Source organism: Malurus melanocephalus, unplaced genomic scaffold (genome assembly GCF_030028575.1).
Source record: "Malurus melanocephalus ecotype Western Australia unplaced genomic scaffold, MMel_1.1 scaffold_142, whole genome shotgun sequence".
In the NCBI taxonomy this organism is placed as follows: domain Eukaryota; kingdom Metazoa; phylum Chordata; class Aves; order Passeriformes; family Maluridae; genus Malurus; species Malurus melanocephalus.
Genome location: NW_026623374.1, coordinates 1,694,007 through 1,721,737, shown reverse-complemented (window position 1 = coordinate 1,721,737; position 27,731 = coordinate 1,694,007). Strand labels below are relative to the sequence as shown.

Genomic DNA, 27,731 nt, shown 5'->3' with positions numbered 1-27,731 from the left:
GTTTGCTTGCTTTTTAAACAACTGGGGGAATAGCACTTGAAGGATTTTCTGTACACACTAGTAAAGGAAAAAAAAATTCCCCTTTGCCTTCCCTAACCCTGTAGGAAGAAGTCAAGTCACACCAGGACAAGTGTTTTTCACTGCTTCTTCAGTGTGAGGCTAGGAGTTAGAATCCTTTCTCCTCATACAGGAATGATGAAACTAGTTCTTGGGTTGGGAATGGCAAGGAGCTGCTGTAGCTGAGATTGAGAAGGGTCCTTGCTTCATTTAACACCTTCCCCCCATACTGATCAAAAAGGGTAATGAGGCTGATGAAGAGCCAAAATGTTTTCTCATGCCAGTTTATGTTTAACTGCACAATGAGGTAAATACAAAATCATGGCATGTCAAAATAGGACTGAATGTTGCCCAAACTCTCAAGCTAAACTGAACTTTATATAAGCAGACTCCCCTGATTGATTAGGGATTCACCCACTGCGCTGCACACTCAGACTGGTGGAATGTACAGTCACAGGCTCCTCAGGCTCATGGTGGCTTATGCAAAGGAAGCTGTAATGACCATACCACAGAATKAAATCTGTCAGTATATGAGAGACAGTTCTTTATATATCCAACARCAGACATGATTTCAAACAAAACACCATTTAAAACTAGAGTTTTACATATACAAAAATATTTCATTTATATAGTATTCATATGTGATTGGGGGTGTGAGGCTTTAGTAAAAGATTAAAGGCTGTCTTCGCCATGCAGAGCATGTAATTCGTGCTCTCAAATACTGTATGGTTAGAAAATTTTTCACATAATTATTTTGAGAAGGGAAGCTTCTTACTGGTTTGGTGAACACTGTTAAAAACAGCAATGAATATTTCAGTTGGACCATAGCATTGCTAAAAGTTACTAAAAAAAACTAACGCTGTAGTATTCACACCGATTGGCTTGTTTTGTGTGGACATTCAGCAGCATAGTCATCTTTTGACCCATGAGGGATCTTTGGTGATATCTGCATTTTCTGGGCCAAGCACAGCTTGACCACGAGTGCTCTTCCCAACTGCNCAAGTGAGAAGCAGCTACAGTTATCCATAGCTCTGCTACTACACAAATTAAAAATACTCCCAATCTCAGAAAAGAGTGTCCTTYGCTATGCACAACTTGTGTTTCCCCAGTCATTAACAACAGTCTCTCCTTAACCCTGTACTTGGCTGTAATGGAATTCTTGCCTCTACAGTGGAATTCAGAAGTCAGACACAAAATGCTACAGGTGGAGTAGAATCAGCTCATATAGTGAGTGTACTCRTGCTCCAGACAGTTTCTGGACCTTTCAAAACTACATCAAACCCAATTTCCCACAAGTTCAGAATGTAGTTACATCTGCTAAAGATACAATAAGCAGGATATAATTAACACACCGGTTTCTAAGTTACAAAAGGAAGTAGTGGAAGTAACATGAAAGGCCAAGGGAGGAAATCCAGTAACTTGAGCACAGACWTACTTGTTTGATACATCAACCAGGTTATTACTGTTGACAGCAAAAAGTTGTTCTCTGTGTGACTGCTTCATTTCATCTGAAATCCCATATAAGAAATGATCCATTCCTAGGGAAAAGAAAACAAAACCACACACTGCACTGGAATCTGTCACAGCCAAGTGAAGGAATGAGTGCAAGCTACAATAGGAACGTGTGCTGGAAAGGAACAGAGACTACCATCAAACCATTGTCCTGAAAGAGTAACTGAATCTAGCCTCATAACACCCGGGGTGAAGTAGTAACAGATTCCTATTTAGGAAAAAACCCCATTCTGGCAAATGATTTAGTTTGTCAAAAACTGAACCTAATGATGGTCCRGGAATTCTAACAACTTTTTAAACTGTATTTCATGAAGCTTCTATTTTCAGGACTTTTAAATTTCCAATCAGTTGTGATGTATCTGCAACATGATGGCTTGATCACCTTCTTATACTACCCACAGAAATCTGCGTACAAATGCTTTAATACTTTTGCTGGAATACTTGCCTACAGAGTTTTAATACTAAAATTAGTGTTATGGCTCCTTGAACAATCAGAGAATAATCATAGAAAAGCTTTTTGCTGGGCAAATAACTGYAGGGAAATAAAGGTGGCTGGGGGGACTTGGGTCAACCAGCCCAACCTCCTGCCCAAGGCAGGGCTGACTTCCCAGTCAGRTAAGGTTATTCACATCCCTGTGTAGGGCCCAGTGACTCAAACAAAAAAGCACCAAGGGACAGGCATTCCTTGCACCAGTTCCCAGGCTTCTGGAACAGTGCTCTCCTATTGAGTGCTCTGTTAAGATCTGTGTTCAAATGCCAAAGATCGTTCGTCACCCCTCACTGACACCAACACCCAACATGCAGGMACTGCACTCGCGCACCTTGCACCGGTGCTTTTTAACTGCCCAGACCAAAACCAGATTCTGGCAGGTAAAAGCTTAATTTGAAGAATTCTTGTTTAAAAAGTTAGTGTTAATACAAGCAYATTTTAAAATAATGCTAATCTTAATCTTGTAATTAGTGTATAGGAAGGGAATGTATTCTAACTCTGCAAGCTTTGGACTGGAATTCAGCTGAGAATGAGGGTGGGAGGGAAAGGTGAGGAAAGCAAAGCTGCATGTCAGTAAACTGAAAAGATGTGAAGATACCACCAAGGCATCATGAGTGTGCAGATCTGCAAAGATAACACCCTCCAACCCAGCAGACAGGCTTTTGTGCTTTAACTTCTTCAGAGAAAATATGCACAAGAGGCCAGGGACATTCACAGTCAACAGACCTGCTTGAGTCARGAAAATAATCCCTCAGCTCTTTCTGAATCAGAGAACCATTATTTATTTTCATTTGCATTTAATGCTTTCCAAACCTGAAATAATTTCCTCAATCTACTTCCACTGCATGWGGAATTTCTGAAAGGGAGCAACAGAAACCAACTGATTCACCGAAACTGCCATTATCTCTCATCTGCCAAATACAATTTTCTCATCTAACACAGTCTAGCAAGCTATTTTCTTCCCTTTAAACCTAAATGAAAAAATAAATAAACACTGACAGCCCTGGGTGGACAATGAGAACGTACCTTTATCCGAAGGAGCTATTGGTGCRTCCACGGCAGCAAATACTGCTAATTTAGCTTCATCAATATCTTGCTGTGTGAATTCTCCAGATTTAGCCCATTCAACTGCTTTTTCAAACGTTTTCAAAGTAGCTAATGAATTTGGATCTCTTCAAAATAAAAGAAAATGTAAATATTAATTACTTCAGTCTTACAAAATGAAAACCCAAAATTGCTTCAATTCTAATTTACAATGTATCATACAAACATACATGGGGAAAAACAAATTATAAACTTCTTTTTTGCTACAAAAGAGGTTTTGGGGTTTTTTTCCATAAGAAAGTAGTGTGACAAACCAAGCAAATGTGTAATTCTACATACACAGGTGCAGAAGTTCAGCTGCCTAAAAGCAGTTCCAAGACCTTGCAAAGAAGTGGTGTAACAAAAGCAGGTCAGGTACACCTGCACTGTCCACAGTGGRCTCAGAAAGCACCACTGCCATTACTGCCCACACCAGGAATAGTTGTGATATGCCCTATCTTCTCTCAGTTGCTGTTCTTGCCACACCTGTTTTTAGTCTCTGTAAAACAGGTGCCACAGGTTAACTGCCCCTGGCAAGTTAAGGACTACTGCCAGGACAAGTCCYACCATGTTGAAGCTTCACAGAGAGGCCAGGCTGCTCAAAACTCAGTTAGGAATCCTGACTAAGCAYTGTGCCAGCCTGCCTTTGGGCTAGGAAAACTATGGAAGCCARCACTCCATTCACAAGACATTTCTAGTGGGGATTACAACTGTAATACCTCCAGATCAAATTTCATCTGAAAGTGTCTTGGTAAGCCAGACACMAGGTAACTGTTCTGGACTGGCAAAAAACAGGAAAAGAGAAGGAGAAARCAGTTTGAGCTTATCACCAGCAAAGCCTTCTGCAGAATCTCTGATGATTTCAGCCAGCTGCTGAAGGAAGCAGCATATTTTCAAACTGAGTACCTCAGGGAACATCACCATTCTATTTCATGGTCTCAAATTTAGAGTAGTCTTGAATTTCCTTTTTTAGGCCCTCCTTAACCCAGAAAGAAACAAGTGAAAGTCAGTTTTACATAGATCTGATACTGAGACAATAAACACCAAATTACAGAGATGCAGCAGTGGTTGCTACTGGCAGAGATTAAGTTTTCCCAAGGACACAAATGAGAAAGCAAGGATGGGTTTATTATGCAATCTAACTTCATCCCTTTTATTTCACCTCTTGAAAGACTGCTACAACAAAAATAAGACACAGTCAAAGGCAGTGGTCCCCTCAGCCATCAAGAGGAAAGAACAAACCCACTGTTACCTGTAGGAGTAGAATGTGAATATGCCATTGTGACTAAGTTTAGCACCTCCACCATAAGCACCTCCTTTCTCTCTGATTTCTGTATGTAGGAATTTAGCTGTCATCAACCGTGCGAGAATTCGAAGGCTGGGATGAGAGAAACAGAAGCAGCAAAGATGTGAACTGGACAACAGTAATAGTCTCAAACTGCCTCTAAAGGTCGCCCAGATCCCCACTCACAACGCCTTGCTTCTAGTAATCTACAAGAGTAATGATAGCAATACTCAGTATTTCATAAAAGCTGAATAATGCCACATCACTGTAAGAGTGGCACTAAGCTTTGTTACATGCAATAGGACTGTGAACTCAGAAGACATCCAAGTGGGCACCGCTGTTTATTCCAGGGTAGGGGACAGCAGTTCCCATTAATCTCAGCATTTACAGGGCTTCTCCAGGCTCAGCCATACCACAGTTGCTTTCTAAAGATCTTGTGACAAATGCACTGCAAATCATTTTCTATCAACACTCCATTTTCTGCAGTCAGCCCAACCCTTCCAATTTATTTTTTGTGCTGTGCAGCTCCCTGATGTTCTGCTTCCTACCTGGCATAGTCTGCAGCTGTGTAGGGAACTGTTCGAATGCATTCCCCAATATAGTTCACTGGGAAGGGAAGTACAAAATGGGTCTTCATCTGGCATGGCTTGAAAGTAGGATCCTAAGAGAAGAACACATTATTGTCACAGTTGGCAGAGGAGACAATTCATCCATCTGAGAACCTTCACTTTTCTGAGATCTAGGAAATTGTGACAAACACACAGACACACAGCTGCTAAACAACGGCCACTTATCCTACTCTGCAACCAGAGATTTTGCTTGTGCCTGTATCAAAAATCCAGTACAAAGAATTGCCCTGCAAAACTCAAGTAGAGGGACACCATATATCAGCTACCCATCCATGCATCCCCGCTTCTCAGCTGATCTTGAATCACTACCAAGGAGTTTGGATTTGGCCATGGATTTACTTTGATTGGAACACGCGTTCGTAWCTTCTGTGTCACACATGTAGATGTCACCAAATTGTATCCCARTCATCCACTAAATTCTAGACAGTGAAAACAATCAGAAACTAAAATGCGCAAAAGAAGTAGACTAGTTATGACAGCAGCTGTAGGATGAACTTCTGCTCAAACATTCCCTGCRATGAACTCAATCCACCTTATAACTCCAAAACTTCCAGTCCTCTTCATGTCTCCAGGCCTCTGCAGAGCTCGCTCCTTTGGCCTCTTTCACACACACTTCTGCTTGTGTGCTCACTTAAGCACGAGCAGACCCTTACACACCTCTAGTAGCCTCTGTTCTTTCAGAACTCCCCATCCTTTCTTAAATTCAGAAACCCCATTCTGAGCCCCTGATACAACTCTGGCTATCTGGACCAAGCAAAGCAATGTGTTTACAGCACTGTTCACCAGGGAAAACCCGGGCTGAGCTCTCCCTGCCCCTCTTTTCTAAAAGGAGAGCTCAGGCTATACTTTTCTCTCCTGTAGCCAAATACAGAACTTCATTTTCACCTAGTTGTGACTAATTCTCTTCTATCCAAAGTCATTCACATCTAGAATCATTTAGGGAGGAGACCAAGGAAAGGAAGGGACTAACTGGAGGTGGTTAAGTTTGATGGTTGGTTGTGGAACTGAAGGGCACGAATTATGTTTCAGTGCTGTGCTTCTGTAACAGCTTAAGATGGACCATTACCATCAGTAACAGCCCTGTAATACCAACATCCCCCACCAATAATGTACTTACATTAACTAATTTCCTTGTGATCTGCAAACCAGCTACCATTTCACTTCCCACAGGTTTCACTTCTGAAGATTTCTACAAGAAAGCCAGTCCTCACATTAAAAGACGATTTAACAATTCAAACCAAGACTACTGTTACATATAACCCCTTCCACTCAAACCTGTTTAAGGCAATCATCAAACCATGTTTTCACAAACATAAGCAAGGTACTCGATTACYTCTTTATACTTCCTAAACAAATACCAAATTAATTTGCTTCCAAGGGCACTCTGGCACAGAGAGAGACCAAGACCCATATTAAATTAGGCCATACGTTACAAATGATCATTTCACTCATGGGCAGGGAACTGGGAGCTTATTCCTGCCTCATCAGAAATAAAGACAGATCTGCATAGTGACAGAGCAGATCCTTTGTCAACTCCACTGAATCAAGCATATTTTGTGCCAAATGTCCTGAGCACCCTGMTAACAAAACAAATTCCTATGCAACTGAGGAACTGCACATCATGCCCTATTTGCTTTTGGCCAACATTTCAAATAAAGCTCAACTAAAAAGAAGTCACAGTTTTATGCAACAGGGAAAGAAGAAATTCTTTTTCCATATTCCAYGCCGAAGCAGTAACCCCAGGGTAAGGCTTAACAGCTGATGCACAGCATTTCTATTGTGCACTCTATTGCAGACAAGACAAAACATGGGGCAGCTGATCAGAGAGATGACTGGCAGATGTCTTCAGACATCTTTGTATGGACACAGTATCTGAGTTCAAACCTCTCCTGATTGCACAATGGTATTGACACGATCACGTCAACTGTATTTGATGCCCTTATCACAAATGACARTTTCTCACCTCAATCACATGGGGACGAACAGGTTTTCTCTCTTTTTTACTTCTAGCTATGCCCTTTAGAAATTTCTCTACTWCTTTAGATGCTTCTGGTATCTGCTGAGGTGCTGCATTCACTGAACATCTGTGAAAAGTACGTATCAAGTTTTACAATATTTCTCAGAGAGTCTTTTATAATTTGTACCATTTTGTGTTTCTAAACATTTTCTATTAAATCATCAGAATCTTAGGTCAGTGGTCTCTGGTAATCATTAATAGAGAGAAAGGCAAAATACTCCATCTAGCATCTGATGTGAAAAAAAAAAAAAAATCCAGTCCAATTGCTTCTCTTTTGCTTGACCTAGAACACTTTCAGACCATAAGCTGAGCAATAGCTGTCAAACCACTTCTGTGCACAAGACAAGACTAGCTCAGTTTTGCAAACAAAAATRTATCTGAAGGAAAATAATGCCCTCTGTATCCTTTCTTTCCAGGCAGCCCAATCATGGTTTTGAACAGTATAGACATTTACATAATTTCATTTATCACTTCATGCTTCAAAAAACAAAACTTTGTAATATCTGTTACTTCAAACAGACTTATTTGTGGGACTAATGCATCTGMCATTAAAAACCYTAATGTGYTCTCTTGACTTTTTCCAATATTTGYATAAAGCAGGTTTCAGAATGTCACTGCTTTCATTTTAGGAGCAAAACAAAAATCCTAACCAAACTATATTCAACCGTTACAACACAATAGAACAGTATTTGTCTAATGGGCACCTTGAAGGGAAAAAAGACAGAATTTTGACTACTTCTGTAAAATCACATAGGTCACTTCAAGCTTTGGGGAGAACAGTTACCTATGGAATTTGCTAAAAACTGAACAAAATGAGMTACCATATTCTGTAAGTAAGGGGAACTGAAATTAACATTTCTGTATTTTTTTCACAGACATCCCACTTCACAAAACCCCACTACACCACGAGGTGCAGAGAAAAGCACATTCATAGGCCATGGCATGTCTTTAACCAAAATGCCCCTTTTCTTTCTAGCTGGAACTCACCTGATGTTGTCACTATTTAATAAATAYTTCTTAATGCGTGGTAGTTTGCGTAGGATTGGTTTAATATCAGACATTTCTGCTATTCTCTTCATCAGCTTCACCTGTGCAGGAAGGGAAGGCAGAACGACCACAGATTAATTAGAAAAGAATTWGCAAAAACCAGCATGTAAAACACAGTCAAGGATTTGGGCCTTGYTGAAAGGCATTATTAACTTCTCACCTGATCCATCCCACTGAACATTTCCTGCAGTTCTCCAGAAGGTGTAAGGTTTTTGCTGGCTCTAATAGAGGCATATAAATGCCCACAATCTGGAATGCCATTTGACAGCTCCTGGGCAGTCTTCTTAACCAGCACTCTGAAATGTTCTTCCTCCTCAAATCTTGGGCTGAAAAAGAACAGAAGCAGGTCTCATGCAAAAGGCAACAATGAAATYTATTATACTGAATCATTTATCATTCCAAGTTCAACAAAGTGCTTGTAAACTATTGGTTGTCCATTTAATCTGTTATACAGTCATGCTCTTGATGTAATACGTAAGTTTAGAAAGACATTAGAGATAAAATTATGACAATAAATCCCCAAGTAGTATCTCTAAGAAGAGGAGAATGGTTGGGGGAAGAGTGAAAAAGAGAACCCCCAGAAACATGCAAACCCACAAACAAACAAAAYCCAATGTACTGTACTTGTTAAATATTTCACTCCATAAATGCATCATGTCTGGCAGATTTCTATCCAAGCACAGAGATGAAAAGAGCACACCCTGAAGGAAAAAATAAAGAACAAAACAAAAAACCCTTCACACAAAACAACCAAAGCAATGGCCCAAGAAATGGACAGTAAACTTTCCTGTAAGTGATGCAATGATGCCAACCTAATGCTACACATCACAAAATCACTCCAATGCAGGCTGTGCTACTGAAGTCAGAGCAGACATGAAATGTGACTGCTCTTCTCACAAAGCAAGCCTGGCAATTCTTCAATTCCTTCTTCTCAACAGCAAGCAGCAATTCAGAAACAAAATTTGTATTTTTTCCCAGAAAGTACCAGTTCTGTTCTGGGGTGCACCTTTATCCAATGGAATCCCCCTAATCTAACTCCAGGATCCATAGGGAGCATATCCCCAGCAAATCGGACAAAATCTCAAGGGATCTTGCCAAAACTGTTATGCCCAACACTTAGATCTAATGATGCTGCTAACAGTGATATAACACATTAACAGCAATCTCTATGTGTAACACTCTACACCATTCTGTCCTCTACCCTCTGCTTCCAAAATATTTTGGGGCACTCAAAAATATGGTGACAGATGCTAGTGAAGCACTGCCTTAGACAGAACATCCACATCAAACACTCTCCTTAACACAAAATACTAAGTTACTGTAATTACCTAATGTAARTATCTTACAAAACAGGCAGGAGTCCTTTCATACACTAAGTTTTCAATGCACATGAGCTGACCCTCTCCCTGTAAGCCCTGACTGACCCTCAGCCACAGAACTGTTTTTGCAACTGTAACATCTGCAAGGTTATGATTAATTTACCTGTTCATACACATCCAGGTGTGAATCATCTGGAATGATATGTGGGCTGACAGACATACCACCTGTTTTTAGTTCTATTTTCTGGGCTTGTTCCCTGTAATCAAGGGCTCCACATCCCATCCTGTAAAAATATGAGAGATTTGTTTACTTTTTCAGTGTATCCCAAAACCAAAATCTATATAGCACTTTTAAGTAGTCAGTTCAACACTAATGTARCAACTAAACAATTTGGGGCACTATCAAGCAAACATAATACTTCATGCCTTATAAGCTTCCCACCAAGCTATTCAATTAACCCATCCTGTTAATTTAAAATGCTGTATTATAAAGAATGCCTTACGTGTAGGCTTGCTACCAACATCAGTATAAACTACATTAACAGCATCACAAAAGCTGTTCTCATAAACAAAAATAACACATTTCTCCCAGCCCAGGACACTTATTCTGCTTTGTGCTCCCTCTCTCCACTGTTTCTTTGACCACATGGCAAAACTGGACCAAAAGCCTATTCAAGTGAAAACCTTAATTCCTGCTAGGTTATTTTTYATTTATAGTAATTTTCCAGTCAGTTGAGGGAATGCTTGCATTGACACTGGGCAAAAAGGCAATGCAGAGAGCGACGGAAAAGGGGAAACAATTTAGCAACTCTGGGGAATACAGAAGACAACTTTCTGCAGGAAACAAACTTGTCAGCATTTCCCTTTTATAGTAAGAACAGATATTGGAATTACTAAAGGCAGTATTAGTATTTTGGCAAGCTGTATTACAGTCTGTAGCTTCAGCTTCTAAGACAGTAAAACCTCTCACTTGGTAATGACGTTGCAGAAGAGTGGCACGTATGGTTTGAGCTCCTCAGGAAGTGTGTTCAAGCTGGAAACAGCTCGAAAATAAACCACCCCATTGGTTGGCTGAGCACAGTACTGGACAGGAATTTCATCAGCTAAGGATAAAAAGACAAAAGCAAAGAATAACCAGCAGCTCTCTACGCTAAACACATAAAACAAAAATAATTTCTTAGAAGAACTTTCAATTAAGAACAATTTTCTGTTGGTGTTTCAGAGCCACTTCTTGTTTAAATTTTGCACATTATACTGAACACTGGAGCAAAGTTGTTTCTGTCCATGGTAAGTTAATGGACACCTGTATAATTTAAAAAGAGAATTCTTCTAACAGAGGTCACATTTTAGAGATAACATTCAAATAAAAGAAGCAGTAATTTGTTTCTGAACAAGTAAAGAAGTTTTTCTCTTATTTTTGCCTTCATCACTTCAAAAATTGAGGAAAGCAGCTTCTTGCACTGCACACTCTTCCTAAGATAGACCATTAGAATATATACATTAGAATTTTCACAATACCAGGTCAATTTTTTGCATCAAAATTATACAGTCTTGACCCCTGCTGGTAATTTTTGAAAAAAAATGCCCATTAGAAATATACTAAACAACAGTATTTACTTGTAAAATTTTGACAAAACTGTAAGAAAATTCAGATCTACCATCTCCTACCAATCCACAGGGAATCTACTAGCAAAGCACAGAAAARCTGGCACTGAAGTGATGAGGAATGACAGTAATTAACCTTTTTTTCCCCTGGCTCCTGTATGTCATATTCTGTAAAAAATGGGAGGGCCTGCAGTAAAGGAAGGCTCGCTGTACCAGCTGCCACAAGTTCTGGAACCTGAGTAAGCCTTTGGAAAGAGAAGAGATTGCTCAAGAGCACTGGATGTGCTGCCCAGAGACTCCTCTGACTGCAGGGTGAGGTGGGAGTGTGCCTGCAGCAGGGAGTTGGCAGCAGGAGCTCCTGCCAGCCCCGGGAGGCTGCTCCAGGCTGCCCCTCAGAGGTGACAGCTCTGCGGATCCACTGCCGTGTCTGCCCAGAGATGCTGGGCTGGAGGAAAAGGAGCACAACTGTGGACACAAAGCCAGTCCATGTGCTGGGCAAGGGGCCACAGCTGGGCCAGCAGCCAGGGAACAGCCCAGCAATGCTGCTCTTTGGAACACGAGACAGGGGTGACACCAACCTGTGAGTGTTGTCTCCAGCACAGTGAAGGGGATTTTGGGCTCGATGTCAGACACTTTTAAAGCTGGGAGACAAGAGGTATCCTGAGGTTTGCTTTGAAGAGCAATTAATTCCAAACCTAGTAAGGAGACAATAGCAGTTTGTCATCTTCAGCTTGTAGTGAAAGTGCTGTCAAAATCTAAAACCTACTGAGACAATGCAGACCAGAATAACACAAGAGTCAAGTCTGGAAACTTCTATCCACAATTTGCAAATATTTCATAAAGCAAATTCTGCAGATTATCATGTAACAACAGCAAAACAGAATACTCTTGCTAGATTCTCTTTGCAATCCCCTCTTCGCTACCTGTTTACAGTAACATGTAATTTAATCTTTGAAGAAGCGACACCTGTCAATCTGTCCTGTCATTCTGTTCTGCAAGCATCAACCCAGWCCTGGCAGATAAGAAACTTCTTTCTAACCCAATCCCCTCCAGTTCCTACTCAAGTGCTCTGTCAGAACACTGATGCAGCTACACTGTGATTATTTTCACATTTCAGCCTTTCAGACACAAGCTGGTCACCTCTGAGTACTCTCCAATTTATCTTTGTAAGTTGAAAGCCTCCTCTGATTTTATATTCCCCTATCTCCTGTCACACACCAAAGCTTCAGAAGATTAACACCACATTTTYGGAGGATWTCTGKGACTAGACAYTGCTTTAACAAACTTAGATGACTACCCACAGCTTCCAAGTGTAAGTTATTCTCCAGGATAAGTTAGACACAGCATTAGTTTTATAGTTGGCTTTTAAACCAGAAAATATAATGAATATAATTTAAAAATATAAGTATTACAGGAGGATGGAGMAGACCTCATGCTCACAAATAAACAGCTTCAAGGTACATGATATGTAAGCATCTGAAGTGAGGATGCCAAGAGGATGGACCAGGCTCTGCTTGATGGTGCTGAGCAATGCACAGAAACTGATGCACAGAAAGTTCCAACTGAAGACAAGAAGGAATTACTGTGCCATGACCAAGCACTGGAACAGGTTGCCCAGAGAGGGTGTGGAGTCTTCCTCACTGGAGATATTCAAGACAAGATGTGGACACAATCCTGCACCATGCTCTTGGACATCCCCCCTGAGCAGGGAAGTTGGACTAGATGACCTATTGCAGTCCCTTCAAACCTGAGCCACCGTGGGATTCTGTGAATTCATCTTCCACTTAGTGCAAGTTAACATGGGAAAGAATAAGCAGATTGGYGTTTTAAAACTATTTCCCTTCTTCTGTCCTAATGAAGACACTGATCATTCTATTTTTGAGTGTTAAAACCAATAGAATACACCAACCATACGCTGTGTAACCACTGTACAGCCCTATAACACATACACACAARTTTTCAACAAAAGAACCCCATCCCTGACAGAATAAATGCTGGCGAGTGCCTGGGTATTCTACACAGCACCAGCTGAAAAAAACTGTTGCACAAATCAAAATGTGAAAAAGCAAGTTAACCTTTTTCAAAGATTTGGGTTTTTTCTTCTTCAGAAAGTGCATTGACCTTTTTTTCCAGCTTTTCTGCTTCCATTTTAGCCTGTTTATCATGGTAGTCATCCTCTGGACTCATTGACAGGGTCAATTTGTGCGGATTATCCTGCAGAAATATATCCCAAAACAAAGCATTATTAATTCTTGAGGGCAACTTCCTTGGCTCAGATTATTGGYTCATCAGTAGTAGATAAAAACAGCCTGTGCATCATTTGGCTTGCACATTATCAAAAGGATCACAACCACACAGCCTGAACTCTTGGTTTCATAGTGAACAAGCTGCTGCACTGGTGGGGAAAAGGCAGCTCACCACAAGGACAAGCACCAACAGCCTTCTGTGAARTTTCAGTCTGGAGTCAGAATCCCTCAACAGCACCCAGTACCCATTAGTTTAATTAAATCAAGATTAAACAACTCCACACAACACTACAGAGCAACATGCCGTAAGTTTTATCTGGAGATGTTCTAAGATGGGCAATTTTGTTAAATGCAGCAGGGTTTGATTTAACACCTCTTTCAACCTGCCCAAGCTTGAGTGCACAAAAAACCCATATGATGTAACATGTGCATGCCTTATCCTGCTCAGAAATGCTTACACATCAGCCCTGCTGMCACAGAATTGCAGACACTATGCAAGTGTCACAACTGCTGTTGAATTCTTCTTTGTTTCCACCAGACAGTGGAACTGTAATACCAAAATTACTCAAGAAGCTTCCATAATTTTCCATAATAGGAAAGAGGCCAGTCAAAAGATAGTGACCTCAAAAACTCCCCATTTCAATGCAGGAGTCAAAGAGCAACATCTGTCACTGCCAGACAGCACCAATAACTCAGGACTATGTAATCGGATTCTGTTTTATGAGTTTATCTCCCTTGTGCCTGTGTGAAAAGACTACAGAAACCTGACTACAGAGTTCAAGAGTGAAATGCAAAATTAACCAGACATAGTAAAATGGACAGGATGAATGGCATTCTCTCCCTTGCTCCCTGCCTGCTTTAATAATTTCCTGGCACAAGGTACAACAGTACACAATTTATSWTGTAAGAACATMCAACTATTYTCAYMATTTCCYACYGAGTCATGCCTTTGCTTCAGCCCCCTCAACAGAACTGTACAATAAAGGACATTCACAAAAATMCTGCTCCTATATTTCTTCCCTACAGAAGCCAAAACTTTAACAGCTCCCTACAACCTCTGGACACTTAGTAATGCCCTTAGRAAAACTGATTTCAATTGATGCCACTGTCTCTTGTTGCTTTTGARTATATTACAACCAACATTTACTCCAATCAGGGTGAAAGTTACTTATAATAAATCTGCCTTTCAAAACATCTGAGAAAACTTGACTAGGAAAAAAATAACAAACAAAAATTCACCAGAAAAAAAACAAAGCCAACAAACAATACCTACAAAAAACCCAAACCACTTTTGCAATGCTATCAATGGATTTATTTCCTGGCATTAACAAATTCAGGGCTTCAGAACTATTCAGTATTRTAATGCCTTTACTAGTTATTTTTTTATTTCTGCAAAAACTCCTGAAGAACATRTGGAGCAGAAAACATGAAAATAAGYAGAAAATAATTTGCACTGATAGCAAAATTCAGACAGCAGTTCAAGAAATATGAGGAGCACTAAGACWATCTTACTTGTAAGCAAATCCTTTTCAAGGAAAAGGAGCTAAACCTTGCTATAYCAATACCAAAGAACACATAAATAGGTCTGTAATTCTCTGTTCACATCTGAATTTCTCATTAGAAAACACCMATGTGCTCTTCTACAGCATTATGAATCAGAGTTTGGTGACACATTTAGCATTTTATCAGTGTTCTGTTAAGTGTGGTTTCAAATGACCAACAACCAGGTAATTTTTTTTTTTTTTCCATTTTGAAAATTTTCACTTAATCCACTTAAAATGAATACTTCACTCAAATGTACCACGGTTCAATCTACACCTAGAAATAGGCAATATGGTGATAAAAAACTAGCCTTCAGTTTAACTTCAAATACAGAATTTGAAAAATTAATACAAGATAATTTTCCCATAAGTTTGCCTACCTTGAAGTATGTTTTAACTTTTTCCTGAAGAAATCTGGGATTTTCTTTAAGACACTGCCTGAACCGAGAGACTTTATCTGCAATCTTCAGCAGCTCCACTGGATCCCCATCTTGATTCCAGCATGAGGCTATGTACTGAATGGGAAAGAATAATTAGGTAAACAGGACAATCCATCTGCATTTCTCTTACTGACAGCATCCGTGTTCCAAAACCACCTCAACATTTATAACTGAACAGCAGACATAGAATGAGTAGTCTAATGTYGTTGTAGGAGGAAAAATATTTTTCTAATTAAGGTTCTAATCCATGATCATCTGTCACTTGTTCTCTCCATTTTTGCCTCAAATTTCAGCATACCAAACCACAATTTTTCTTATTATTACTTTTTTTTTCGCATRGGTGTGTATATCTGGAAATATAATCTAGTATTCTTTACGCCCTCATTTTTAAAATTAATTTTGCAGTTCAAGAAGGAAGGAAAACAGAAAGAGGTGGTAGAAACAAAGTAGTACATATAGTAGTACATATATACTACAGTTTTGTATTAGCCAGATGAAACGATTTATAGGAAGGTGACTCAAACATATAAAATACGTAAAACAGATGGGACCTTAGAGAAAGAAAATACTAAATAACAGAAATATTCCCCAGGATATGTCTTTTATTCTCTAATTTGAGACTACCAAGTTTGCTGAAGTTGCTGTTGAAAGTTTTCCAAAAACACAAGTGCAAGATACCAAAAGCTTCTCCTTTTCTACTCTGTGTGACTGGAGAAAACACAAACAAAGCAAAGCATAAAAATCCCAAGACATATGAAAAAAAAGGCCTTATACAGAGAAAAATGCATCATGACTGTCCCTCTTTTCTTGCCTCTTTAATTRCAAGCAGGTATTATAAGCTTTCAGCATTTTTCAGTAATAACTGTTTTTATGTATTCTCTGGAAATTCCCTAATACGATATAAAGCACAGCCTTCTTTTAGAACAGGTCCGCACATTGGAGCACAAAGCTGGAACAGCTTCCAGCACCCTTCCAGCCACGGGGAAGACACTTAACTCTAGCCCAGCCACTYAGGAGAGCTTGTTCCAATGTCTGACCACCCTCTTGTGAAGAGCTTTTTCCTAATATCAGAACTGATGTCACCTATCTTGACTTTCCCAAGACCTTTAACAACCCCACACAGAATCCTTCATCACTAGATTGGACAGACACAAGTTTGATGGATGGACTATTGGATGGATAAGGAACTGGCGGAATGGTGACATGCAAACAGTTGAATTCCAATGGCCACTGGAAGCAGAAAGCAAAGGAAGGACCACTAAGGAACTGAAGTTTCTGCAAGGTCCCACACTGGGGCTGGGGCAAYGACCAGTAATCAGTACAAGCTCAGTGATTTAAGGTGTGAAAGCAGACCTGCAGAGAAGGGCTTGGGGACATTGGTAGATGAGAAAACAGAAATGAGACCACAGTATGTGCTCCCAGCCCACAGAGCCAATTGTATCCTGGGATGCACCAAAAGAATCAGGGCCAATAGGGTGAGGGAGGTGATTCTGCCCCTCTACTCCACTTCCATCAGACCCCACCTGGAACACTACATCCAGCTCTGGGCCCTGCAGGGTAAGACAGACATTGACCCACTGGATCCAGAAGAGGACCACAAAAATRATCARAGGGTTGGAACACCTCTCCTAYAAGGACAGGCTGRGAGACTTGGGTTGTTCAGCCTGGAACAGGAGGTGGCAATAAGGAGAGACCTTATTGTGGCCTTTCAATATATGAAGGGGGCTTATATGAAGAGAGACTTTTTACAACATCCTGTATAGACAGGACAAGCAACGATTCTAAACTGAAAGACAGCAGATTTAGATTGGACATAGAAGAAATTCTTTCCTATGAGGGTGGAGAGACAGCAGAACAGGCTGCTGACAGAAGCTTTGGGTTCCCCATGCCCAGAAGCATTTGAGGACATGTCAGAAAGTGCTTTGAGTAACTGAATCTAGTGAATGATGGTCCTGCTTATGGCAGGGAGGTTTGATTTAGATGATCTTCAAAGGTCCCTTCCAACCCAAACCATTCTATGATCCTGTGATCACTTTAGTTATAACTGGGTTTCTTTCAGGCCCTTTTCAAAGTCAACTTCTAAAACATGACTTCAGGGAAACAAACTGAAACCTAACTCTCCTCTCTGGGAGTAYTAACACTAAATGCTGCAAGGGTGGTCTTTAAAAGCAATGAATTTTGAAGAGATTTCTGTTCTAGAATGAAGGCAAAGCAGTTGAATCAACTTCAAGACTCAAGAATATTAGAAGATAAACTTATATGCACAAATATTTCATCAGAGAGAACTACTCTTAACATCTGAAGTCATGCCAGAAAGTACTGGCTATCAAAGTCAGGCATACTTTGTCATAAAACATGACAGGCACTTAAATATCCATAATTTGCTTATTTGGCTGTATGACAATCTGATTTGAATTAGCATTTGTTTGTGCTCTCCCATTTACACATCTCCTGTTAATCCAGGGCTCTGCTTCTTTGCCTAACAGTACATATCTAAGAATGAAATTCTGCTCAAGCAAAGAATATACATCACCTGAGAGACAGAAAGCAAAAGAGCCACTAAGGAAYTGAAGCTGCTGCAGAGCAGAAAGGAACAGAAGAGATCAGACAGTGAGTGGCTGCAGGAGACCCTGATTTCCAATGACTGTAAATACAGAACCTCACCCATTCCAAATATGACTTGTAGACTTGTTCAAGACACATTGTTCTGCTGTGAAACATGTCTTTTGTAACASTTTGGCATCAAAATTTGAGGCCAAGAATTGCATTAGTGTACATTTTCCCTCATGAACCTAGAAATTAACTTACAATGCTAAACTCTAGAGAAAAATACAGTCCTTCTATTCAGCTTTTAGAAAATACACAGGCATCTAGCCAAAACACACAGCTCCAGAGCCAGTATGATATGCCCCTCACAGAAGATTGCTACAGCAATCAAAGCTACTATTCAGGCAGAGACAACAGGCTCACTGCCTGATTAACTCATACAGTGAGAAGTCCAGAGACAGTCTGACAGCTACTGAAAAGAAAGAAGAAAGATGTACATAAGACCACAAAAGAAGAGCCTGTAAGTGAAAAGTTTTACATATCAAGAGCCCACAAAATGACCCTGTATTTTATGAAGACATAGGTAGAAGATTTTTTTATCCATTCTGAGAAAAAAAAAGACACAGAGACTTACAGATGTCAGGGCAAGTCCAAAACTTGTAGACTGATGCTTCAACTGGATTTCAATTTTGTGAAGTAGAGCTTCAATCCTGTCTTCCTCAAATCCTTTCCTTTGGGAAGGGGTAATGAGAGAAGGGAATCATATCCATGAACACTGATCACTTTAAGTGAAGTTATGAAAATGAATAATTGTATCGATAAAGGAAGCATTACAACATAATGTCTTCCACACTGAATTAAAMCTGATACGAAAGAATCTTATCATGTTGTGTCATCTTATCATTTTGTGTCATTGAACTAACATCATTAAACTCCTGAAGGCTAYGCTGATGAGAACAAGCTACAACAAAGGAAATAGCAGATACAAGTTTTAAGAGTATTGAACAATATTACTTCTGCTTTAGTGCCTTTATTGTAATATAATTAAACTTCTAATGCATGTTAYTATATACAAGTCTRTATTAATATATTATTATTAYATATGATTATACKAAGAGTATTCTTAAAAATTTAGCATTACTCACGCAATAACTTCATCAATGGTTTTATCAATTATCTKTTTCACAGTATCAATGTCTCTTTCAGCAATACCCTGTAGACCCACACTGAAATAAGCTTCTCTCGTTGAGCCATTAAACCTAGAATAAAACATATCCAGCTCAGTGACAAGTACTAGATGTTAAGCATTAAAGCTACCAACAAAGGCAGGAGAAGGGGAAAAATACTCATTGTTTCCACATATACACACAAGATTTWAAAAACTAGATAGGAAGTAAAATAATTACTTAAGAAATGGAACTTAAAAGCATTTTTTGTTCAATTCTAATAGTAGTAGCCAATGTTAAAATACCTATGGTATTAGAGAAAGAAAAAGCAGCTACAGAAGAAAAGCTGGTATTTTCTGTTCATCTTCCCATTCATCTGTGATTTCTTTCAGGTAAAGAAGTCTCCCGTTTTAAGGGGAACATGTAAAACCAAACATATACATTCTACATAAGAAGGTGAGTGGAATGGTACTTCTAAAGCAATATTTGTAAAGTAAATGGCTAAAGTGAAGTTTTCCATGTTTGCTGCAATTATTACCAACTGTATTAAAAAAAAAAATTACAACAGTAAAGATAACTTTGTCCAAGGTGTCAGGCAGGGTTAATCAYTGAGCTCATCTTTAGAGAGACAAATGGGCACTTGCAGAAATACAGAACACCTAGCAATTCAACCCAAAGCCAACAAAAAGCAATAGGTGCTCATCCACTTGCAACCACTATTCCACATCTGAAAACCACAGAAGGAATTCAATGGCAGGCTCAGGTGTTGGATTCTGCAGTACTCATCTCTGGACTCAAACTTGTTTTTGTAGATTGATTCACCAGTACACTCACTAAGGCAAATTAAAGCCAGCTCCCTGTACAATTCAATCCCGTATCAATCCAGCCAACCTTGAAAAAGCCCAGCTGACAAAAAAAAACAACATGAGCACTACCTCAGTGTCTGAAGATGGATTTCTACTGCCATGGTTTGGAATACTAACATGTCTACATGGCACTGGCATGCATAACACAAGACTTGCAGGAAGCCAATTACTTCATGTAAAGAGAGGCCAAGCCAGGCAGAATAAGACACCAAAATCACTGGTGTCTTAGCAAGAGCATAGCAAGATTTCCCACTCAAACACTGGAGTCACTGGAGAAAAAGGCATGATTTCTGTCATACTCAAGTTTAAAAATCAGTCCTCAAGTTTAAAAATTATGCCTGGAAAGCAATTCTTTCTTTGTGCTGACAAAAAAAAAGGACAAACATGATGAGCAGCTGAGCTGAGTTCAGTGCAGATAAAGCACCCACCCTCAGCCGGCAGGGCAAAGCACACTCAGAACATAGGCTGAGAGGTGCAGTTTGGGCAGCTGTCAGCTGAAACACCCTTTGGTACTGAGGTGATGGCAAATTAACAGCACCTAAYTGCACAAATGCACATTTGGGACAAACCTAATACTAAACCACAGAATTAAAGCAAAAAAAATCCCCACGATGCAGAGAGAAGAGCTCGCAAACTCTTCTGAGTAATACTTAAATGTCCAGGATGAAAAGCCCAAGTAAATTAAGGCACTGAATTTTTATTCAGTTGGTATTCCATGTTTTATTTCCATCAATCCATTTCTATTGTTCATAAGCTGCAAACAATTCAACTTTGATTAAACTAAGTYAGCTTCTATCCAAGTACTTTGCTGAGCCAAAAGTTACATTTTGAGAATGTTTTACAGTTCACCTGGAGAAACTCTTAATATGTTTTAATATTCAAATAAAATTATTCTGGTGTAAATTGCCTGTATGAGAGATGAGCTCTTCCAACTTAATAGTGGTTTTTTACTTTTCTRATATTGCTTATAGTAATGAAATGTGAATTTTAACACTTACCCAACATCAGGAGAAAAATCTGTACCAACACCAGACTCAATTAAGGCTTTGTAAAAAGGAGAATTTGGCCCATCAACCAACAGTGAAGACAACAGGCTTAGKGTGAACGTTTCAAAAGTGTCTGTAATACTGGAGAAAATTATTAGTTCTTAAAACCCATCAAGCTATTAATGTGACACCCAGCATCACCGAGTCCATTTCAGAATAACTACTTCTAGAAAACAATGCAGAGGGAGCAAGGGAGAAACAATTGTCAGCTATGAACCCTGCATCAATCTTTAGGAACCTAGGAGGGCTCTGCATCTTCCATTTGTTGTAACTACCAATAAAGCAAGGAGAGGTAAATAAGTARTAGGGTCACATAGAAAAGCTTGCACAGGGCAGGGAATTGAAAGGAAAACAGTGTTCTCAAATGTCTGATCCACTGAACAGTTCTGTAAAGCAACACCTGTTTTTCCCTGTGTCTAACTGCTAAAGCAAATTTTGTTTAGAAATTAARCTTTTATTCACTACAGCAGGATTTGTCTATTTTCCTATGGCATTATTTCCTTTAAAGATGGCATTTATCAAGAGGTTTTGGCAACAAAAAACATGCCTGCACCTTGCTTAAATATAAAAATGAGCCTTTGATTCCAAATTTAATTTTGATATACTTACTCTGTCAACAAGTARCTGACGCTGACAGTGGTCTGTTTGGAAGGATCAGTAGCAAAGGAGTCTAAGCCACATGTTACCCTGTGCTCTCTCTATAAGGAATAAAGGATACACACTAAAGTCAGAGAGGAACTTTCAAACAAAAACTGACTGCTTGCGTCTTCATAGCATCATCTTTCCAATGATTTAAAATAATTTTACAGATACTTGTGAGTAAATTCAAGATCCAGAAGCAAATACACAAATACAGGGTATCTTGAAAAATCTGAGCTGCATCTCAGTTTTCAGAAGTGGACAATATAGGAGAGGTTGAAGAAAGTCTGGCCATAAATAACATTTTGAGCTGYTTTTCAAAGAATGTTACACTTCTGGACAGGCCAGGGTGATAAAGAATGTGAGAATTATTTTTGACACCAACATTTGGAAGATTAAGATACCATTGGAAAGCCTATTTCCTGACACTGAATATTAGTATTTCTATTACTAGCCCTAAATGCTTTCCACTGATAAATGCTTGTGATTCAAACGACAAGGGACTTTGGAAATAAGAAACATAAACAACTGCAGGCAAATATTACATTACTGAAACTCAAATGTAACTGTAGTTTGTCCCTAGTGTAACCAAAAATAAAAATACTTCAGCTCATTTACACAATTCTAAATTATTTATATATTACAAATATTCAAACATTACAGATAAAATATATTAATATATAAATATATAAAAATAGACAAGATATATTTCAATATTATGTGTAATTATATATATTTAATATAAATTATTAAGTATTTTACTTAATTAATAAGTTTTAAAATATTAGCTTTTTTCTTCTTTTTTTTTCACTTACAGGCTTTTCCCAGAGTTTCTGTTTTGGGATGTCAGTATTTGATTCAATTCTTTCAAATTTTACCAATGCTTCCTCATGTATTTGCTTCAGATGTTGCTCCAGTGGAAAATTACCATATGTGAAAAATCTGCATTTCAAATAAAATATTAAGCATCAGATTTAATATGAATTTACAGTAGCAACTTATAATATACTCAATTTCATGAGCTTTCCAGTAATTCAGTTATATCTGGAGTGGAACATAGTTTGGTGTGTCTTCAGCCTAGGGGTCTTACAAGCTGTGACATATAAAACTCACAGATAAAAAATACACATTTTCAGCTTGTGGATCACGAAACACCTTACTATATTCCTGATGTTCAATTTTATTATGTTCAAATTTGTTCGCTTGCAGGAATATACAATGCTCCATGAAAAAATACTAGCAATTGAAGTCWGAAATCGGTTGCTCTGAAGTTTCAAAGACAAAATTCTTACAGTCCTCACATATTAAGATACAATGATTCATGTCCTATGCTTTATATGTCTATAAAACATGGCTGGATTCTGTGGGTCCCTCCACCAAACACAGTCCCATACCTACAAGGCTTTCACTGGCCCAAATATGAGCACAAGGTAAGCCTCAGGTAAATCTCATCCCCTGATTCAAATCTCAACACAGGCACAGTGGAATACTTGGGATGAGGAGGAAAACAGATGGTAAAGTCAGTCATGGCACAACCTGATKTTCCACAAGTGAATTAATTGGAATAATAGATTGGCCACAAAATTAGTACAGAAGAAACAATTATTCCCCTCCACMTAACTTTCAAATTGACTTTCAGCTTAAATACCTTATTAGTATCAACCAAACCAACACCTGAATCAAATGTGTATTCATTAATTAGAATGCACTACAGTAATATSTGATCCAGGAGCAAATGAAATAATCCATTTGTAACTTCTGACTTTATCTGTGTTGTCTTCAAAAAGGACAGGAACCCTTAGATTCATCTATGCTATTTGTATCTTAACTCCCTAACGCTACTGCTAAATACTTACTATGCTCCCCTTCCCCCCAGCTCATGTGAGTTTAGATCAATTAAAAATCCYCCCAAAAATTCTCATCATCAAGCAAAGAGATACACCTGAGAAAATTAGCCACCTTTATTTTCTGCATTCAATTCACACTTCACTGCTCTTCCTAGAATAAATTCCTTGCYTCAGTGCTGTTCCAGCTGCTGTAGGGCACAGGTTATCTTTGTTGCAGGCCATGTGGATGGAAAACACTGKGCTGCTGGTTTTCCCCTCACAGAAATACAAACACAGCACTAACTCAATAACCTAGAAAGTTACTCACCCCTTTCACATACCTGGAATTGCTTGGATGATAATGTGTGGCATGGAACTGCTTCAGCTGCTCCCATGTMAGGTCAGGAATACATAATGGATCTCCACCAGATATTACACCGTAAGTGTGATCAGGAAGGATTTTGTTCTGCAGGTGCTGTGCAAATATCCTCTCATTATCTGTCTTAAGAGGAAAACACCACACTTCAGTGAAAATCAACAAAACATATTTTAAAAACAAAAGGTGCTCAATAATAAGACTTCAGAGCTCTAACTTACACAACCTCTTCATATAACCCAAGTTCTGCAGTCCCACATACTTTAATAAAACTAGCTATATGTCCATACAAACATAAGAGAATATTTTACAATCAAATCCATTAACAAGGTGCTTTTTTTATATGTAAACAAACTTTTGACGTGCAAACTTGAAAAAAAAAATTATGTAACACTGCTGATTTTAGTGAGGACCCAATTTTTCAAAAGGAGGAACGGGAATCTCTGGTACAATAATGCTGAAGCTAMTTCACCATCTGTAAGATCTTAAACATTCACAAAACTTACAAATGCCCCTTTCATTTCATTAAAAACAACTCCTTTGAAGACTAGAGGTGTCTGAGGATCAGCTGGGTTCTCATGTTCTAACCTCCAACCTTCTTGCCTGAAAAATTAGTAACATAAAGTGTTGAGAGATTGAAAATTTTGTTGTTTTTTGCTTTTTTTTTTTTTTAATTTAAGATTTGCATACATCTCAAGCTGTCTTACCAGAAATCTAGTTGACGTAAACACGGAAAGAAAGCTGCATCCAAGTACACTGACAGGAGGTTCTGAAAGTCCTTGGGATTTTGTGTTGAAAATGGATAGAGTGTGTAATCACTAGCTGCATATAAACATACATTAAAGAAAAAAATCAGAATTTTAGAAAGTCAATGATGCATTTTGCCCTCATCAATTTTTAATTTSTCATCCATATAGATAACTGGAAGAGAAGAAACTTACTAAACGAAATATATATTTCCTGAGGAATACAGAGATATTTAACACTGCAGCTGTTTTATCACAAAAAGTTAGCTTTAGCCATATATCCATATAAATAATTAAATGTATTGTTGTACACTATAAAGCTCCAGCTCTACTGGGACATTGTAACCAACAAAGACTTATTTTGTTGCCTTGCCTGGTTASTTTCTTAATATCTCACTCACAACATTCACACCCAATAATAATGGCTCCCCAAAGCCAAATTAAGGAGCAGCTCTACTGCAGTAAAACCTCACACACTTTGTGTTCTTTCCTTCGGGCTTACCTGTGAATGCATTCATGAAAGTGGACAGTGACCTGTTYAACATTTTAAAGAAGGGATCTCTGCAGGGATACTTTTGGGAACCACACAACACCGTGTGCTCCAGAATATGTGGGACCCCAGTGCTGTCCATCGGAGTGGTTCGGAACTGGATGCTGCAAGAGAGCATGCAGAGGGATGCAGTCACTTGTGAGGAGAAGCCCACCCACTCCTACCTGCACCTGTGATTTATGGGAGCATCATCAGGGGCTCATAGCTAACATGGYACACACCAGGTTGCAAAGTTTGAGTTCTTCAGACTCCTGAGTGCTCAACCATGTTTACAAAGAATATAGCCTCTGCACTTATTTCTAGAGTTAGTCCAGAACTTTTACACACATTGACTAAACAGATTTATTTTTACCCAAAAGGCTCAAAAAAAAATGGAAGGTTATATGGTGGCATAATCTCTGTCTTTGAAAGTTTTCAAGGCAGGAACTGCACCTGAATTAAACAATTACTCTGTTTTGAACRGCAAATGGAACAACAGACTTCATGACATCTGTTCCAACCTCAAAAACTCTAAGAAACCCCACAGTGGAAGTAGTCCTCCCTGTTACCACAAACAATCCAGTCATGATGCTAGATTACAACTGAAAAAACACAAGGTGATATTGAGATTGAATGTGTAATACCTATATTAATGTTTTTACCTGAAGAGATTATTGGAGTCCTCCCGAGCCACATGTAAATACCTGGCTCCRGTACCATCATGACTAAGCTTCACTGCAGTCAGGAACAGCTCAGGAACAGCTGTCACCTGCATTGGAAGAAAACATCTGTACTGCAGTGTGACTTCAACTAGGTCAAATTAACCGTGCATGATACAGGAATGCTCAGTTTGTTCATCCTGCATATAATACTGGCTTATACAGTGCTAAATAAATGTTTGCTCCTGTGGTTTGATGGGAAAAATGAATTATGCAAATGGAAAATAAAATTTAAATTAAATTTATAGCCTAGTGAAATTATACTACAACAAAAAAACCATACTCTTATGGTACAGATAAAAATTYAGAGATACAAAGTAAGACATATATTCAAATGCTAATGGCTAGGGTAGCAAAAGAATAAGCAAGGATCCTGTTCCACCACTAGCAATCACCTTTCACAAGTAACTTTTACTCTCTGCTCCTGCTTTTTTCTTTAAAAAARKWAAAAAAAAAAAAAWTCAACYTATTTCCATSRCAAGTTTGCAACAAAGGTATTAAAAGCAGCTTAGGAGATAAACTATTATCTGAATATGTTGAATAAAACAGGACTTTTAGAAAGCCACACCGAGTGGTCACATCTGCAGCAGACACACAAGCTCCTGGGATGCATTAATTATTCTAGAATTAGCTCCCAATAACAACATGTATTAACAGCAGCTAAAGCACTAGCTTGCAGAGCAGTAATTACAAGGAACTCCTGTGTAATTTTTATGACTGACAATMCAAAGTATTGAATGTGCAGACCCCTGGCCTCCCCTAGATGCCTTCCAACCACTGCGATGTTTATGTACACACACAGAGCAAAAGCAAGCAGCGGGCGACGCTCACCTGTTTGACGGTGAAGCCGTGGATCTGCTCTCCCACCCGGTACTGCAGCGCTCTCTCATTGGCGGCAACGCTCTTCCACCTCCACSACCTCCGATTCAAGGACCTGAAACAACACCATTCCCTTTAAACAAACGCGCTCCTGCCGGCGGTGCCACAGCCGCGACCGACACCGGCCCTCACGCCCGGGGGCTCYAGTGAGGGCTCCCCGTGCAGCAGGGCCCTGTGCCCCGGGCAGGGGCTCGGAGCTCCGCGCCCCTCGGCCGAGCGCCAGGGSCCGGGGCCGAGCTCGGCGGGGCCGGTACTGCCGGGGACCCCGCTCACTCACCGGCCTTGGCCCAGCAGCGCCCGGTAGCGGCCCCACATGGCTGCGGCTCGGCGGCGGGGCCAGGCGGGCAGGGCCGCACGGCGGAGAGCAGCGGGACCAGCGCAGGCGCCACCACCCCGCCCGCATTGGCGGCGGCTCCGTCCGCTCCGCCCCGCGCCTCTCCTCTCCGTCCGCTCCGCCCCGCTCCGCCCCGCCCCGCCCCGGCCAGGCGGAGCCGCGCCGAGCCCCGCCCGAGCGCTGGGGCAAAGGGGCTGCGGTACGGCCTGGCCCGCTCGCCTTCGGGCTGGGGGTGTGAGAAGTGATTTGCCATTTCGGGGACGGCTGGCCTTGGGTGGCAGGAAACTGCTTGTAAATGCTTTTGCGATGTTCAGGAAGTTCTCAGGGAAATCGAACGTTGTGAAAGGAACGACCTTTGAGCAGAGGTTATTGTTTGTTTTTCCAAATTAAAAACAAACAAACAAACAAAACAAAACGCAATACCCGAGAACAGTGTGTTCCSAGGGCTGCATCGCTTCTCGCCCATGCCTTGCCATCGATATTAATGCAAAGAGCCCTTGTGTCAGCAGAGCCCTTGAAGTCGCAGAAAGCCTTTGCGCAGGGACTGCACGGTCCAGATAAGCCTGGGAACATCCGTGTCCTTGTAACAGGGACCCCGCTGAGGCTTCGCACGATGTCGTATCCACCAGGAAAGTGCTTGTACATCCCTGGGCTTTTAGCGCTTCTAATTTTTTTATAATTCTATCATTTGTATGATATTGATAGTGACTTGAATGTCGTTGTGCGCGTTCATGAGGTTGCCAGAAGGACAGCACCTGTGATGTATGGCCACCAAATTGCCAATCCC

The 27,731-nt window shown here is 39.9% G+C and overlaps 1 protein-coding gene across 2 annotated transcripts; it reads right to left on the bottom strand.

Annotated features, from left to right (window-relative positions):
* Positions 1 to 50: 50 nt before the first annotated feature.
* On the bottom strand, positions 51 to 27,018 carry PITRM1 (pitrilysin metallopeptidase 1). 2 transcript variants are annotated; one of them, XM_057371151.1, is made up of 27 exons: positions 26,888 to 27,017; positions 26,563 to 26,665; positions 25,675 to 25,781; positions 24,986 to 25,137; positions 24,445 to 24,559; positions 24,244 to 24,340; positions 23,703 to 23,863; positions 22,351 to 22,477; positions 21,506 to 21,594; positions 20,849 to 20,977; positions 18,964 to 19,077; positions 18,453 to 18,549; positions 15,212 to 15,346; positions 13,120 to 13,258; positions 11,623 to 11,739; positions 10,410 to 10,542; positions 9,603 to 9,723; positions 8,745 to 8,821; positions 8,281 to 8,446; positions 8,061 to 8,161; positions 7,020 to 7,140; positions 6,174 to 6,245; positions 4,976 to 5,088; positions 4,395 to 4,520; positions 3,086 to 3,231; positions 1,489 to 1,595; positions 51 to 1,070 (listed from the first exon to the last, which is right to left on the bottom strand). In XM_057371151.1, the coding sequence occupies exons 1-27, from the start codon at positions 26,923 to 26,925 to the stop codon at positions 969 to 971; spliced, it is 3,105 nt and encodes a 1,034-aa protein (XP_057227134.1). In that variant the 5' UTR covers positions 26,926 to 27,017; the 3' UTR covers positions 51 to 968. The 2 variants fall into 2 exon arrangements, with proteins under 2 accessions (XP_057227134.1, XP_057227133.1); XM_057371150.1 differs by lacking the exon at positions 51 to 1,070 and having other exon boundaries at positions 1,360 to 1,595; positions 26,888 to 27,018.
* Positions 27,019 to 27,731: the final 713 nt, after the last annotated feature.